The sequence below is a fragment of the Trichoplusia ni genome, chromosome 15 (genome assembly GCF_003590095.1).
Source record: "Trichoplusia ni isolate ovarian cell line Hi5 chromosome 15, tn1, whole genome shotgun sequence".
NCBI classification, from domain to species: domain Eukaryota; kingdom Metazoa; phylum Arthropoda; class Insecta; order Lepidoptera; family Noctuidae; genus Trichoplusia; species Trichoplusia ni.
The window spans coordinates 9,389,843-9,404,275 of NC_039492.1; the positions used below are offsets into that span (position 1 = coordinate 9,389,843).

General features: G+C 37.0%; 4 protein-coding genes across 6 annotated transcripts; 2 read left to right on the top strand and 2 right to left on the bottom strand.

Moving 5' to 3' along the window:
• Positions 1 to 176: 176 nt before the first annotated feature.
• LOC113501050 lies at positions 177 to 2,036 on the bottom strand. The gene is made up of 5 exons (XM_026882036.1): positions 1,541 to 2,036; positions 1,216 to 1,463; positions 829 to 961; positions 561 to 690; positions 177 to 464 (listed from the first exon to the last, which is right to left on the bottom strand). Exons 1-5 carry the CDS (start codon positions 1,892 to 1,894, stop codon positions 379 to 381), a joined length of 951 nt encoding a protein of 316 aa, XP_026737837.1. The 5' UTR covers positions 1,895 to 2,036; the 3' UTR covers positions 177 to 378.
• Positions 2,037 to 2,421: 385 nt separating this feature from the next.
• On the top strand, positions 2,422 to 8,274 carry LOC113501045 (polycomb protein suz12-B). Its single transcript, XM_026882023.1, has 9 exons — positions 2,422 to 2,635; positions 2,717 to 2,763; positions 2,839 to 3,126; positions 3,803 to 4,019; positions 4,499 to 4,731; positions 4,939 to 5,146; positions 5,306 to 5,511; positions 5,725 to 6,056; positions 6,149 to 8,274. Exons 1-9 carry the CDS (start codon positions 2,536 to 2,538, stop codon positions 6,798 to 6,800), a joined length of 2,283 nt encoding a protein of 760 aa, XP_026737824.1. The 5' UTR covers positions 2,422 to 2,535; the 3' UTR covers positions 6,801 to 8,274.
• An 82-nt stretch (positions 8,275 to 8,356) lies between these two features.
• Positions 8,357 to 10,703, top strand: LOC113501049. 2 transcript variants are annotated; one of them, XM_026882034.1, is made up of 5 exons: positions 8,357 to 8,594; positions 8,673 to 8,717; positions 8,931 to 9,406; positions 9,782 to 9,953; positions 10,199 to 10,703. In XM_026882034.1, exons 1-5 carry the CDS (start codon positions 8,513 to 8,515, stop codon positions 10,435 to 10,437), a joined length of 1,014 nt encoding a protein of 337 aa, XP_026737835.1. In that variant the 5' UTR covers positions 8,357 to 8,512; the 3' UTR covers positions 10,438 to 10,703. The 2 variants fall into 2 exon arrangements, with proteins under 2 accessions (XP_026737835.1, XP_026737836.1); XM_026882035.1 differs by having other exon boundaries at positions 10,202 to 10,703.
• A 31-nt stretch (positions 10,704 to 10,734) lies between these two features.
• LOC113501053 (methyltransferase-like protein 22) lies at positions 10,735 to 14,328 on the bottom strand. Of its 2 annotated transcripts, none has more exons than XM_026882038.1 (6): positions 14,174 to 14,328; positions 12,904 to 12,982; positions 12,192 to 12,302; positions 11,698 to 11,889; positions 11,278 to 11,445; positions 10,735 to 11,073 (listed from the first exon to the last, which is right to left on the bottom strand). In XM_026882038.1, exons 2-6 carry the CDS (start codon positions 12,980 to 12,982, stop codon positions 10,775 to 10,777), a joined length of 849 nt encoding a protein of 282 aa, XP_026737839.1. In that variant the 5' UTR covers positions 14,174 to 14,328; the 3' UTR covers positions 10,735 to 10,774. The 2 variants fall into 2 exon arrangements, with proteins under 2 accessions (XP_026737839.1, XP_026737840.1); XM_026882039.1 differs by lacking the exon at positions 14,174 to 14,328 and adding an exon at positions 13,267 to 13,508.
• Between the last annotated feature and the right edge of the window lie 105 nt (positions 14,329 to 14,433).

The window sequence follows — 14,433 nt, forward strand, 5'->3', positions numbered from 1 at the left end:
CTGCGCACTGCTGCTATTTCAGTTTCCAATTCACCCTAATAGTAACAAGAAACTCGTGGCTCATTCATTATAACCAATATTTTTTTATCACTGCAAGTCATTGCTTACTTTTCAAGGCAAACAAATAAAACAAATGAAAAACTTATAAACCTTTATTTTATAAAAAAACACAATAGTGAAAAATAAATAGGTATATGTATAAAAACAAAAAATGCTTAAAAGCAAAATATAGTTGCACTACATAGGTATAAATGGCACATTAATGCAATATATCGAAGATAATAAATAGCTTGTATAAAACGTGTATAATTTGGCATCTAGATATGTTACAGAACACTTTTGTACTAAGTCTTGGCGTAATATGTGTAATCTGTTATTTCATCCGTACTCTGATTGCACTGTCAGAGAAAATTGACCCTTCGGTATAGTTGTAGAGTGGTACCACACGCGAGTGTCCAATAAGACTGAAATAAGAGTAAATTAATTAATTAGTAAAAAAGCCTATTTAGTAGGCTAACTTTTTTTACTGATACTGGAAATATAATCATTAATGTACCCACCAACATCTCCAGGCTCCACATAATAGTCAAACTTATGGCAGACATGGTCACACTCTGGCACCGGTGCTATAGACCATGTCTTGTTGCCTAGCACCTGACCTTGCCACATCAGTCTTGGTATATAATCCAACTGTGAAAAAAAAGTACAAAATGGAAACTTTCTTTTTACTTATTTAAATTATTAGTAAAACTAAATTTCATATTTAATGCCTATAAATCAATCATTTATCAGCTAGCTGATTGATCAATTTTTAAACAACATACGTACATGCATTACAGCTCCAATTTCAAATCCGAAAAATATATTTTCAGTGGCAGGAAACTCTGCATCCTCAGGTAAAAATTCTGGAATATTGTAATACTGTCTGACCTTTGCCAAAATATCTGGGTGGCAGTTACCCCTGAAAAATAAGAAACAATTAACTGCACCATTTAACAGAATGTTGTTTTTTTTTTCATTTGCTTTCAAATTGAGGGGGTTTATCATATTTCATATTTATCCACAATGAGCATGAAGTACCCCATAAAGACTCAATACTATAATATACTACACTTTTTGAACCATGTTAGTAGACTTTTCAAGAAGTTTGTATTTACAATCCATCTTGGGGGGTAAAAACTAAAGGTGATCATCATGATATTTTTTCTGACTTACCATCCCACATACCAGGGCTTTTGCCCATCATCATTCCTTACTCTAGCATCTGGCATACTGAAGACCTCCTTAAGGCTAAATAGATCTGTTTTAAAATTGAGGAACTGACATCCTTCCTCAAGACTCTCATAGCTGCCCTCCGTCTCCTCATACAGCCTCTTAAACATGTTATAACTAAACTCTTTGGTAGCTCGCCAGTTTTTTATTGCATTTTTAACTATAATGGGTCTCCGCATGTACGCATATTCCTAAAACACGTGGTCGGTTAGGGTCTAGTAAAAAAATGTATTAGAAAGGCATGTATATTTTTAGCATAGCATCTTACTTCAAAATTTTGCCGTGTGACGTTCCACAATATAATTGGTTTCGTAACATTCTCACAATAGCAACAATCCGCGAGAGGCCGCGTCGCCTCCCACACTAAGTAATTACTAGGTAATAGACATCTAGCACTTAAAATACTGTTTAAGAAATTAACGCTTAGCACTAATACTATAAAAGCCGACAAAATTAAGACAACTAGCTTCTTATTAGTCCGTTTCGTTTCGACTACATCGTTGTAATCACAAATGTAATTGTATTGTTTCATCAACCCATTTAAGCCTCTTTCAATGGCCCTCTTTTGAACAGCTCTTAGTCGCTTCCTTATCAGTCTATTGTCAATGTTAACTTTACGCATTATATAATGGTAAGCAAATACATATTTCAATTAATTGTTTATTATGATTTGCCCATTTATAACGGGATAATCGCAATAAATATAAATAAATAAACGTCACCGAGTGACACTGTCAATAAAGTGGATTATCCCGTGAAAACTGAAAAGACAGTGACATTACTAAAAACGTTTATCAATTTTCTTTCTTTGATTATGGGTAACAAATATTCAAACAGACAATACACAAATTTATAAAAACATTAAAACATGAGTTTTAAGTTATTATTTTTGCCTACGCTTCTGTGCTGCCATTGCCTGACCGAAATTATGGGTCAAAAACTTCGATTGAACAAAAAGAATAAACCTTTTACCTTTTTATGCCATTTTTGTTTACGATTTCTTAAATATAGCTACTCAATTTAAATTATTAATAAAATTATTAACATTTAATTACAATAAAAATGATTATGTTGATGACTATTTAAAAATATAAAATCATAGAGATGCTTCCCATGAAGAATACAATGCTTTCATGTGTTTCCATGCATTTTTTGTAAAATTCTTAGTAATGGCAGCCCCATAACCTGACGCTGTCAAGTCAACGAACTGATGAACTTGGCGGTTTCACTATTTCACTAATAGTTAAGATAAAAAGCCTAAAAATGCCTCCCAAGAAGCGAGATAAAGACAATGAAGCTAACAAAAACTCCAAAATTGATCATTTACAAGCTGACCATGAATTGTTTTTACAAGCGTTTGAAAGTAAGTTAGATGCCCGATGCTGTGTAAGTAAGCGTATCCTGTGAATAATTTCTTATAATTTTTATTCATATACGTTTTCAGAGCCTACTCAAATATATAGATTTCTACGGACTCGTAATATGCTTTCGGTACGTATTTGAAGTTGTGAAAAGTGTAGTATTGTTATGAAAACAAATAAAAAATTTGCTAATCTTCAATTTTAGCCTATATTCTTGAATAGAACGTTGTCATATATGAAAAGGAGAATGTCTAGAAGTAATAAAAGTCGAGTGGGCTTTAAAGTGGACTGTTTGTTGGAGAAAATAACATTGAAGAAAAGTACAGAACTACAGCCAAACAGTCTTGGAGGTTACATGACACTGACTTTCTTGGGGTTCTATGACAAGAGCTTGGATGATCCCAGGGACTACCAGGTCAAAGTAGAGACACTGCTCCTGAAGATATGCCATAAAAAGAGGAAAGAAAGTTCTTCAGCTATTGTGGAAGTGTCTGTGAGTAAATAAACATGTTTGACATCATTAACTATAGCAGTTTTATCCTGTCAGTGTAGTATTTTCATAACTTGTTATTCATTAGGTAAGTCATACCTTAAATTCACCTATTGGTGCTCAAATAAAGGATACAATCCAATGGAAGCATTATCAAAATATCAGTAAAAGAACAGAACATAGCTGTATCACTAAACAACTATAGATTCAGTTTTAAATAATGCTTCTGCAGGCAATTTCTACACATCTATTAATTGTAGAACATCAAAGCACTCCATAATATGTGTGTTAAGGGGTGTGATCAGACATATATTTTAAATCTAGACTAAAGTCAAGCCTGACTTTTAACAGAACCCTGATAACCATTATGTATGAATTTCATAATGCTAATTCACTAGGTACTTACAATTCTTGCTAGTAGTAACTGCTGTTTGCAAAAGGTCTATATATTCTTAAAAGAAAGTCTACACATATGTAACACCTAAAGAATCTATTGCATAAAGAAAAAATAAAGGAAATGGTAAAAAAATAAGTATTCATTTGCACTTTGCTTAAGTATCACCCTAAAGGTATTATTTTTAACTTTTCTCTCATATGGTAAAAAAAAAATAATCACTAAAGTGTAACACATAATGTCCTTTATCGTTGTGTATCATAAAATATTATTTTTTAACTATAGGTTGGTAGTTGCTCTGTACCACTAAACCCATCATCTTCCGAGCCGCCGGCCATGGCATCTGCAGTCAGCATCTCCAGTGACACATTCAGCCCATCGCAGGGGCCAAATGTCAAGTCCTACATGCTAATGTTACGAGTAACTGTCACCAGAGCCTCGGGCTCCAGCACGTCAAATGGTGCGGCTAGTTCTAGTGAAATTACAAATGGTGACTGTGATGGTAATGCTTTTTATGTTTTGTTTTAATTTGCAAAATTGGCTGTTTATTATGTAGTATATAGTATAGTCCTCCTGTCCTTTTTGTATTGTTAGTAGTAGAATCTCTTATTTATTTTAAGTTAATTTGATTTCTTAGCTGAAAATTTTTGTGATAAAAGATAAAAGAACAATTATAGTTATTATTTGACTATGTTTTCTTTTGTTCAATGTCTATATATAGTTTGATAGAAAAATATAAGTACTGTTAGTAGCTTAAATATTAACATAAAAGAAAACAGGGATTAACACGATTTTTTAGATTGAATTTGAAATTCGCGTTAATCCCCGTATTCTGTTAGCTTTTATGTTAATATAATTATAATTATGCAATGCAAAAGTATAAATATATGTAAGTTCTGTTAGTAGCTTAATTTAGTATGAAGCTAAGTACTTTATCTTACAATTATTTTTTAGGCATTACAATTTAGTATTAAATTACAGAGCCGGTAACAAAACGTTTAAAATCGTCGTCGGATCTCAACTCTTCAAGCGACGGTAAATGGACAAAGTTCTATGGCAGCGAGTTGATAGTGTATGACAAGCACAACCGCTGCTTACTGACTAACGGCGAGTACGACCTGGTGCTGCACGACGCCTCGCCGGGAGGCCGGAGCGCGACCATCGCCAGGTCGCCGCACAAGGCACTCATGGCGCAGTGGGAAACTATACCTAATGTGAGTAGTCAATAGAGTTACTTTTGCAACAGAACTTTCGTGGATTTCGCGGAAGACCTAACTTGATTTAGTCCTAATTATGACAATCGTTAGTGATAAATAATTGGAAATCATTTTACAGTTATATTTAGTATTACTTTAATCAGTTAGTTCCTCAGATTTTAACTTCTTTCCTCAAATTTGCGAAATAAACCTTGTTTGTTACAGGAAAATGATCTCCACACAGACGCGAATCCATTTGACATATTTAAAGTTAGACCTCTATTGAAACTGAAGCTCAGTTGGAGTCAAGAGCCCACCAATGGTCTTGTGAACAGACCTAAGCTTTACCAACACACCGAAAATGGGAAGAAGGAATCTACCAGCAAAGACCGCCAGTCCACATCAAAATCTAGTAACAATGACAGTAAAAATGGTATAGTATTGTCACTTTTAGTAAAATAATTAAAAACAATCATTTAAAGCCACAAGAAGAGACAGAAATAGCAATAAATTTCACTCGTAGCTTTGATACAGCAACATAAATGTTTTGTTTATTGAATTTCACCAACTGATTCTCTTTGTACATTTTCAGGCGACAAATCAAAATCAGAGCTTAATGAAGGCGAATCGAAACGGCAGCAGATCATATACCAGTTTCTGTACAACAACAACTCCAGACAGCAGACGGAGGCGTGTGACGACCTGCACTGTCCGTGGTGCTCGCTGGACTGCGGGACGCTGTACTCACTGCTCAAACATCTCAAGCTCTGCCACTCGCGGTTCAACTTCACATATTTCGTAAGTTCAGTATAACAATTCAGTTCTTTTATTCATACTGTTTTTTGCCCTTTTTTTGTAAGTGCCGGAACTCGTGATTCCGGCACCGGTTTTATGTTAGTGATTGTGAAAAATAGATTGAACTAATGTATTTTACGATTATATAAAACATTCTAAGGGACAATCACTAAATGTAGGAATCGATGTGAGAAATTAGTTATGTTTTCTTTCCAGCCTATTCCGGGCGGTGCGCGTATCGATGTATCGATCAACGAGCTTTACGACGGGTCATACACGGGCTCCCCGCACGACCTCATAGCGGCGCAGGGCCGCGCCGGACACGCGCTGGGCGCGGGCGGGGCCGGGGCCGCGCCGGGGCCCGCGGGGGCCGGGGCCGGGGCGGGGCCGCGCGCGGGGCCCACCCGGCGCACGTCCCTCACGCACGTGCTGGTGTGGCGCGCGCGCGCCCGCCGCCGCCCCACACGACACAGCCTCGCCGAGTTCCTCGAACTGGATGACGCCGACCTCGTCGATGCGCAGCGACCATACCTAACCGGACACAACAGGTAATAACAATTTGTGTCAGTTAACATGTAAAAACTTTAAGAAGGAAAAAAAGGTCGAAAAGTATTCCTTATAATTATTCAAACTCCTTCAGATTATACCACCACACGATAACGTGCCTACCCGTGTACCCGAACGAGCTGGACATCGACTCGGAGAGCGAGACGGACCCGCTGTGGCTACAACAGAAGACGATGATGATGATCGACGAGTTCACCGACGTCAATGAAGGCGAGAAGGAACTCATGAAGATGTGGAACCTGCACGTCATGAAGTACAACTACGTCGGCGACTGTCAGATCCCCATCGCTTGCCAAATGTTCCTCCAGATGAGAGGCAAGGAGCTGCTCGAGAAGAACCTGTACAGGAACTTCGTGTTGCACATGTGTTCGCTGCACGACTTCGGGCTGCTGAGCCCGGTCGCGCTCTACCAGACCATCCAAATGCTCAACCAAATGCTGGCCGACAGCGCCGAAGCCAAAGAGAAGATGCGCGAGTCGCTGCGGGCCCAGCGCGAGCACTGGCACGCCGTGGGCAAGTACCAGCAGCCCGCGCTCAGCGACCAGAAGCCGCCGCCCGCCGCCGCCAAGCTGGGCGCCGACGCGTCGCCCGCCGTGCGCCGCAAGACGTCCAGCCTGCAGAACGCCAACCGCATGGACGCGCTCGACTCCAAGCGCAAGCTGCCCGCGCCCGCAATGCACAGCCGCAAGCGCTCCTCGCTCTCCGACCGCAAGAGCTCCGTCTAGCAACGCATACATACGTATCGGTAGAACAAAACGAGCTGTTTCTCGTGTTATCAATCATTTGAACTTGGACGCCATATCAAAAGAAAGTCGTCATTTTAATAATAAAAAATTTACGTCTCGTGAATAGGTAATTACAATTTTGTTACTGCCCGTTAATTCTAATGTGTTAGTTATAAGTTATTGATGTCCATAAAATGGATGACGATAGTAAGTTACTAAATTATGACGTACGATAATTTCCCTTTTGTTCTTATGTCAGATCTCGCGAGGTCGCGCCGCTCATGCTGGCGCGCTAGTTGTTGAATATCTCGTTTCGATCTGGATTAATCATTTGAAGCATAGCAATAACATTATAACAGTAACGTAGGAACCGTTTTTCCTTTGACTGAAAGCACGCTATGAGAACCTTGCCACAGTATTTTAGTTTGTATAAATTATAGGTAATTACATTTTGACTTAGAATTGCACTGCTAGAATTCGTACTGCTAGTGGCCTAGAATTCGTTGAATATTGAAGAGCGATTAGACATTGTCAGGCCTAACCAACAACCTAACAGAAAATAACGACTAAAAGAATGAAGTAATGTCGCTAGTGCTTGCAGCGAGCTTTCACGCAATAACATATCCTGGCTGTTCCTTTGGTCACGTCGACATCTTTTTACAGCTCAACAGAGGTTACTAATTTGCGCGGGAGATACTTGAGTCAACTAGAATATGTGCAATTATGACACGTCCACAGAGAGAACAGTATATAGGAAGTACAGTATTTCTGACTTTATGTGAACAAAGATCATTCAATCTTGTTCTTCTCACAAGATTGTTTAATTATAGGTGAAGAATCCCCCTTAACATAAGCTAAGTACTAAACGCGACAATAGATACCCATCCCAGTTTGCAGACGTGCCTTCCTCTTCAAAAGAAGTGTTTAGATCAATGTATTTTGCAACAGCTCGTTAACTTTTAAGGCTTTTCTTACTAGATAACATCACCTGACTGATCAATAAATACAAAATCACAACAATTTGTTGAATATGTCTAGCATAATTATTTAATTAGGAAATAATATTAAATTTGAATGTTGAAATCTTAGGTAAAAGAAGAATATTGTTTGAAGTGTTTTATTCGGCATGAATTACTACAAAAGACTGCAGGGTTGCAATGCCTTATATACTTCGTCTCAATTTACTACCCACACAAGTAATCTAATCATCAGAGTGTTCACAATAAACCCAATTATCATCTTAATCAATGAACACCGTTTTTTACTCTTAACTTAAATCATACTTCCTTTCTAGACTGTTACAAATAGTAATATAATTATACAATAAACACTCAATATTTTTACATTATAGTTATGTTATCATAATTCCATTTTGCAGTGCTGATTTAAATGACACTATTTTGTTATTTTTATATTATTCCATTCTGATTATATATTCAGTAAATTGTACTTATGATGAAATGAAATATACCAATTATTTTTAATGCAATGTTTTACTTATGACGCCTTCCACTTTTATTTTAGTATGTTAATTAGTCTTTAGTAATACAACTGACAATTAAGTAAACAGATTACAATACATGAGGTTTCATATGTAAAGTTAACTCATAGCTGACGAAAATATTAAAATTAGAACTGTCAAGGGTAACCAAATAAAGAGAAAAATGGAAAGCCATTTGACAAAGTTCACAAACTGAAATTTGTTGTTAAATATGTCACATTCGAGGAATGCACACAAATTATCTGATAAAAGTAGGACAGACATTCAGGCAACCGACAAAAATGAGGATGAAGGTAATTTTTCCGCACAGTTCACCGCACCTTGGTATATTTTCATGTATGTCAGTGAATGACAGTAATGTTTATTTGTAGGAGAAGTCATAAGTTGTAACGCCACCGAGAGCTGCACATACGCTGGTGAGTTTACTTAATACATCACAAGGTGCAATATCGGCAACCACATTTATACACCCACGGTGGTAATTAAGAAAAAAAGCGGAACCTCAACCCATGGCCCAGACTTTCATTATTATTATTAGTCTTTTAATTCGATATGTGTTAAATTTTGTACCTACTAATTACTTACCTACATCATCAGTTATTCCACCATCATGATTTCTATAATTCCAGTGACCGTTTCAAAGAAACCATCAGCCTCAAACACCTTGGGTGGTTTGTGTTCTGGACAAAAGTCTTTCATAAGTATACATTCAACCGACCAGTTATGTCAAGTGGCCGACGTCGACAATCCATCGAACCTCGAAGAGTGTAACTTGGAAGTTCTCAGCCTCAACGAGGTGTTCCCTTCGACATCTGAAGAAAGCCTCTCTAACGAGGACGACTCACCCGTTCAGAGGAAGCAAAAAAACTTAAACAAAAATAAAGCAACAATACAAAAATGCCAATCAGAAAACGCAGAGAAATCGTCATACATGCCGACGAACAGTAAGTCGTCAACTGGTTCGAGGCAGAAGGATCCCGTCGAAGGGCAACCATCAGTGTATTCTGATTTCGACATCCCTAAAAATACACTGTACGTAGTCGGGAGTAACCCGGGCGAGCCAAAGATGTCCTATCCAGATCCGCCAAAGAAAATTTCAAAGACGGTGAGTTTCCAAGTAGTTGTGGACGCAAATGCTGAGATATGTATATTTTATCTATAGTAGGTACTGCACTTTTAGGTACATTTTCCTGAAATAAGAAGGCGTTAATCGACAGAGGGTAAGCAGGTTTGTAAGCGCGGCCTCACTCACTGCTGCGATTCACTAAACCGAAGCTGGCAATGGCAGATCTACAAAAAAAATGTAATACATGTGTCGTTTGTGGATGGGAGATTCGTGGTTAAAAAGCACCTACGATGTAACTACAATACTGGGTTTCATATTCCCAAAAAAAGTAATAAAATACTTACGGAGTAAAACAAACATAACTTTAAGAAACACAACAACACATACCTTCCTATTTAAACGTTTGATTTCCAGATGAAAAAGTTTCTGCGCAACATAGACAAACACAAGAATGAGCAGAACATAAAGAGCAGCGAGAAAGCCATCAGTAAGCTAACCACCATGCGAGGGATACTCAAGGACGGCCGCTGCGGGCCGGAGTGCACCGGCGACTCGTCTGTACAGGGCGCGGAAGAATACAACACTGGTAACCGAACCGTTTGTTAATCAACCTCTACGAAGCAAGTGCCCAATTTTTGTGTTAAAGTTTCGTTATTCGGAGGTGGATATATAATTATTTATCACTACGCCTTAGTCACGCGTATTGCTTGGCATCGCCCCATGGGATCCGTGTTATCACGTGCTAATATTGTTTTCAAACTTGAGATCATTAATTCAGTGCCCAATATATCGGCAAACTACGGGAAACTATATGAATATGTTTGTCCCCAGAAGATCTCACATTGCCGTTCTCAATGGACTTTGGTCCTCAATCAAACTACAGTAAGCAAAGCCCAGACAAAAACGTGACTTTTAACACGCAAGTTGTGATCATTCACTTCACGGGGGACCTGTGCGTGGGACAGAGCGTCGAGACCCTCAGCAAGGAGAAGGACCAACAAGCGAGAAACTCCGAACTAAGGAAAACATTCCTCACAAAATACAACGAATTTTGGCCCACACAGAAATAATTTTAAGTTTAGATTATAATTTCTGAAGTTTTGTCTTTAGTGAGATTATTATCGCCGTATCCTTAGGAAAGTTCGAACAAAAACATGGTATAAGTTATTGGAAATGTTTTATATTTATACACAATATATTTGTACGATGTTAAAATTTATGAAGTTGCGTTTTGTCTGACGTTTATTTATTTAAAATCCGATCAATTCGATTGCTTACTTTGTAGCGTTGAATTGTGTGACATTCGGGAAACCAAATTAAAATAAAGGTATTCTTATTTGCGGTGTGTTTTAATAAAACCTCTTACGTCAAAAATAGATATTTAATTGTGCTAAGTTGTGCTAAGATTTAAATTGGCTTAGAAGTAATTTTCCATAAAACTAGGTCTTTGACACGGTCATAAGTGAAATATTTTGGAAAATCGAGAGGTAGCTGTTCTATTTCCCATGTGGAATGTTGGTTTTCTGTCTTGACTTTGTCTAGAAGAGTGAGGAATGTCTCGTAGCAGGGGGCGACGGAGTCGAGGTGTTCTATCGTGAACACGTATCGCTTCTCTAGCACTATGTACAGAGTCTTTGGCGGCTGCGTGTTCAGAATCTTCTGGATAGTTGACACGAATGCCGCTGTTACGTCATCGTCGTATATTACTGAAAGAGCGAATACCATATTACAGTCGGCACGTGTCATTGCGAAGGATTCGTTCATTCTGCTGATTAGAATGGGAAAACAGCATTTGAAACCTCAATCACTGGACAAATTATAATCACAGACTTGTTTTGTGCTAAAAAGTAACTCGGGGTTCGACAGTGCATGACGACAGCTTGCTTTATAAACAAAAAAAAACTACATACCATCCGCCGCAATAATGATGTTTGCTTGTTTTATTTCATCTAGTAATGGAGGACTCCAAGACGTCTCGGTGAAGTCTAGTGGCAGTACTTTAAACTGGGATTTTATAAACTTTTTGTTGTACTTTGCGTTCAGTTTGATAAGCTCAAAAATTCCGCCGAGGTCGATGTCTGGAATAGAAAAAAAATATTAAAATTTTCCTCCAACACTTAAAAACTGACATTTTGATGATCTTCTGGATAAGTTTACCTATTTGAAAAAAATATCATAAAATCATTTTTTTTTAAGTCTTTGATAGTTACGATACGATACTTGCTCATTTCGTCAGGGATAAATATCCATTATCAGTGCATCAGAAACTGCTTGTTAAATGAAAGGTAATGTTATGTAAAATGTAGGTATTGTTAAATTAAAACTCTTACCTGTACAAACAACCTTTTTGGCATACAAGGCGGCAACAAAACTAGTCAGTCCAGTACCAGCGCCAAGTTCCAGAACATTCTGACTGGCCAGCTCTCCCTTTAAACCGAGGTGAATTAGCCAGTCACCAAGTAGAAACGCTCCACGCCAAACTTGAAGACCGACTAGTGCTATCTTTGTTTTAGCACTGTGCTCTGAAATAATATAAACATTCAGGAGGATTTTTTACCCAGAAAATTGTGATATTTAAATGTCCAGTTCATTTTTCGAAAACGTCCAAGTATCCAAGTATTACAAACCGGAATGCCTACAAGCACGTTGGGGTCCCACGGTCTCCTATTACGGAACGTCGTCCTAGACGTATAGAATCTACTGGTAGGCTCCCAGATTGTGCAACGCAACTAACTAGTTGTACCCAATATTAGAGGAATAGTTCCGGAAAATTACCGTGCATTACCAGTTCCAAAAAAGCAATGAAATTTTCAATGTCACTTACCTATTCTAATAACTTCTTTTTGTGGCCTTTCAACGTCCAGGTCTTCATCCTCATCGAACCTTGCGCTGCTTCCACTCTTAGGTAGTAAAAATGGGAATTCTGATATCACATCTGGAAACAACGATTTTCATAAGTGCTGATAGCTGCTATACTAAAACTACGCCGAGGTCATCATCAGCCTAGCCTTTTCCCAATTATGTTGGGGTCGGCTTCCAGCTAACTGGATGCAGATAAGTACCAGCATTTTACAAGGAGTGAGTGCCTATCCGACCTCTACAAACCAGTTAGGGTTGTGGAGGTTGGGCAAAATGATATCAGTAAGACTAGCTTTCAGACTTTGCAGCTTCTGACTACCAGTAATGACTGTCAAAGATGTATGAAACTAGCCGGGACCCACATATTAACGTGCCTTCCGAAACACTGATCTAAATCATGGAGGAGTAAAACATGAGATTTTAGAGAAGGCCCAAGAAGTAAATTCGGCCTCTCGCTCTCGAGAGGCGGGCTTCCGACATTTTTTTCTATGATTTGTGTTTAGCCATTTTGGTATGTTGCTGAATATTTGTGAACATCATAATGATACTTGAATTATATTCTAATAGACGGTAAATTAAAAAAAACTTAGTACGAGTGAGTGACAACTCATTATCAACTGTTTTTAATTTTTCAGATCTTCAAATAAAAGTGATAAAACAGTAAGTTTAGTACTTACTTCCTTCATTGCTTGGTGTTATTTTAGTTCTATAATCATACTCATCATATATCTCAGATGTAACAGTTAGTTCTGGCATCTGTAATCATAACAGGATCTTGTTTATAAAACACTTCATAAATTTAAAACTAAATTAATGTGTGTTTCGTTTAAATGTGATGTTTTGCCCAATATTAATAACATTTTTATTGCTTCGGTGAGTATCTTGATAAAATTATGGCTTGTATAAATATTTTAGAATTAATTTGTAATGCATATTGCATTTATGTGTTTTTAAAATGTTCTCGGTCTTATGGCAGGGTTGGTCAAACTTTTAATTTAAATAGAATTAAATTTGATAATTTTTGAAATTTATGTAAGTAACACTATTGTTGAGACGTAAACTCTTTATTCGATCACATTTCCTAAAACTTATAGTGTATCAAATTATCAAGGTTATTGAAAATGTATTACAAAGAAAATACAATATAAATGAATATTATAATTAACTTTATTCTGTCACATATTGTACAGTAAACGAAAATTAAATGTCTATACACATGTATAGCACAGCATATACCCACAAATAATCTGGAGCAATATTTAAATAGATAGATATATTACATAATTTATTTTATTTAGTCCATATTATTGGACAAACTTTTCTAGCTGAAATAATTAATATTATCTCTAATATTTAGGACTCACCTTAATATATAGAACAAACTACTAATTACCAAAGACAATAAGAATACTTTTTGCTACTCTTAATGAGGAAGGACACTAGTACAAAAATTGGAATCGTTCCAATATTAAAACTTCTAAAATAAATCTGTAATACCATGGTATGTGTGCCAGCTTTTGTAATTTACTATGCTTTAGGCGTGTTTGTTATTTATGCCAATCACGTGGGCTCGTCGATATTATTGTAGTTAAATTATACTCTGGTTTGTGAATGGAATTTGAATTTGGTGGTATATTGGTAAGTGATAATACTATGAGGGTATAAAAAAAGGAATCGTCTATGTAACTGTGTCTCCATTTCTTTTCATACGAGATCAAATAGTGTATGTACCTACGTTTTGTTCAGTAAAGGTGGTAGATCGTTCGACACTTTCTGACATAATCAGTAAACAAAAGAAACGAACAATAACTTTACTGACAATATGTATCAAGTCAAGCTATATTTATATTAACTGTGAACTTGAAATTATTTTCTTGTTTGCTTAACGACTAATAAGAGCTTATATCATGTTTTTTATTAGGATGAATGATCCATATCATAGCATACCTGTATGAGTTTGATTTTAAACTTGTGTAACACCACAAATAAGGCCTACGTTTCTGCCGCAACGTATATTGTATTCCTTTTATGATTCATGAAATTATCCATTTCAAATGTTGGATATCTGCAGAAATTATAAATTAACTCGTTCTGGATTTGTTGAGCAATCACAAACAAAACTGACAGCTGTCATAATCAGCTGTGTGCCAAAATATGAAAATTATCAGAATCACTTTTTCAAAATATCGTAGTTTTCAGTTTATAGA

Bases quoted from the DNA above. Each gene is read 5' to 3' on its own strand.
- LOC113501050 (XM_026882036.1), bottom strand. From the start codon at position 1,894: ATGCGTAAAGTTAACATTGACAATAGACTGATAAGGAAGCGACTAAGA. The intron at 1,464-1,540 runs GTAAGATGCTAT...CACGTGTTTTAG, and splicing joins TCACACGGCAAAATTTTGAA to GAATATGCGTACATGCGGAG. The intron at 962-1,215 runs GTAAGTCAGAAA...CTTATTTTTCAG, and splicing joins AAGCCCTGGTATGTGGGATG to GGGTAACTGCCACCCAGATA.
- LOC113501045 (XM_026882023.1), top strand. From the start codon at position 2,536: ATGCCTCCCAAGAAGCGAGATAAAGACAATGAAGCTAACAAAAACTCC. The intron at 2,636-2,716 runs GTAAGTTAGATG...ATACGTTTTCAG, and splicing joins GTTTTTACAAGCGTTTGAAA to AGCCTACTCAAATATATAGA. The intron at 5,512-5,724 runs GTAAGTTCAGTA...TTTTCTTTCCAG, and splicing joins GGTTCAACTTCACATATTTC to CCTATTCCGGGCGGTGCGCG.
- LOC113501049 (XM_026882034.1), top strand. From the start codon at position 8,513: ATGTCACATTCGAGGAATGCACACAAATTATCTGATAAAAGTAGGACA. The intron at 8,718-8,930 runs GTGAGTTTACTT...CTATAATTCCAG, and splicing joins CGAGAGCTGCACATACGCTG to TGACCGTTTCAAAGAAACCA. The intron at 9,954-10,198 runs GTAACCGAACCG...GTTTGTCCCCAG, and splicing joins CGCGGAAGAATACAACACTG to AAGATCTCACATTGCCGTTC.
- LOC113501053 (XM_026882038.1), bottom strand. From the start codon at position 12,982: ATGCCAGAACTAACTGTTACATCTGAGATATATGATGAGTATGATTAT. The intron at 11,890-12,191 runs GTAAGTGACATT...ATATTATTTCAG, and splicing joins AAAAGAAGTTATTAGAATAG to AGCACAGTGCTAAAACAAAG. The intron at 11,074-11,277 runs GTATGTAGTTTT...TCGCTCTTTCAG, and splicing joins CATCATTATTGCGGCGGATG to TAATATACGACGATGACGTA.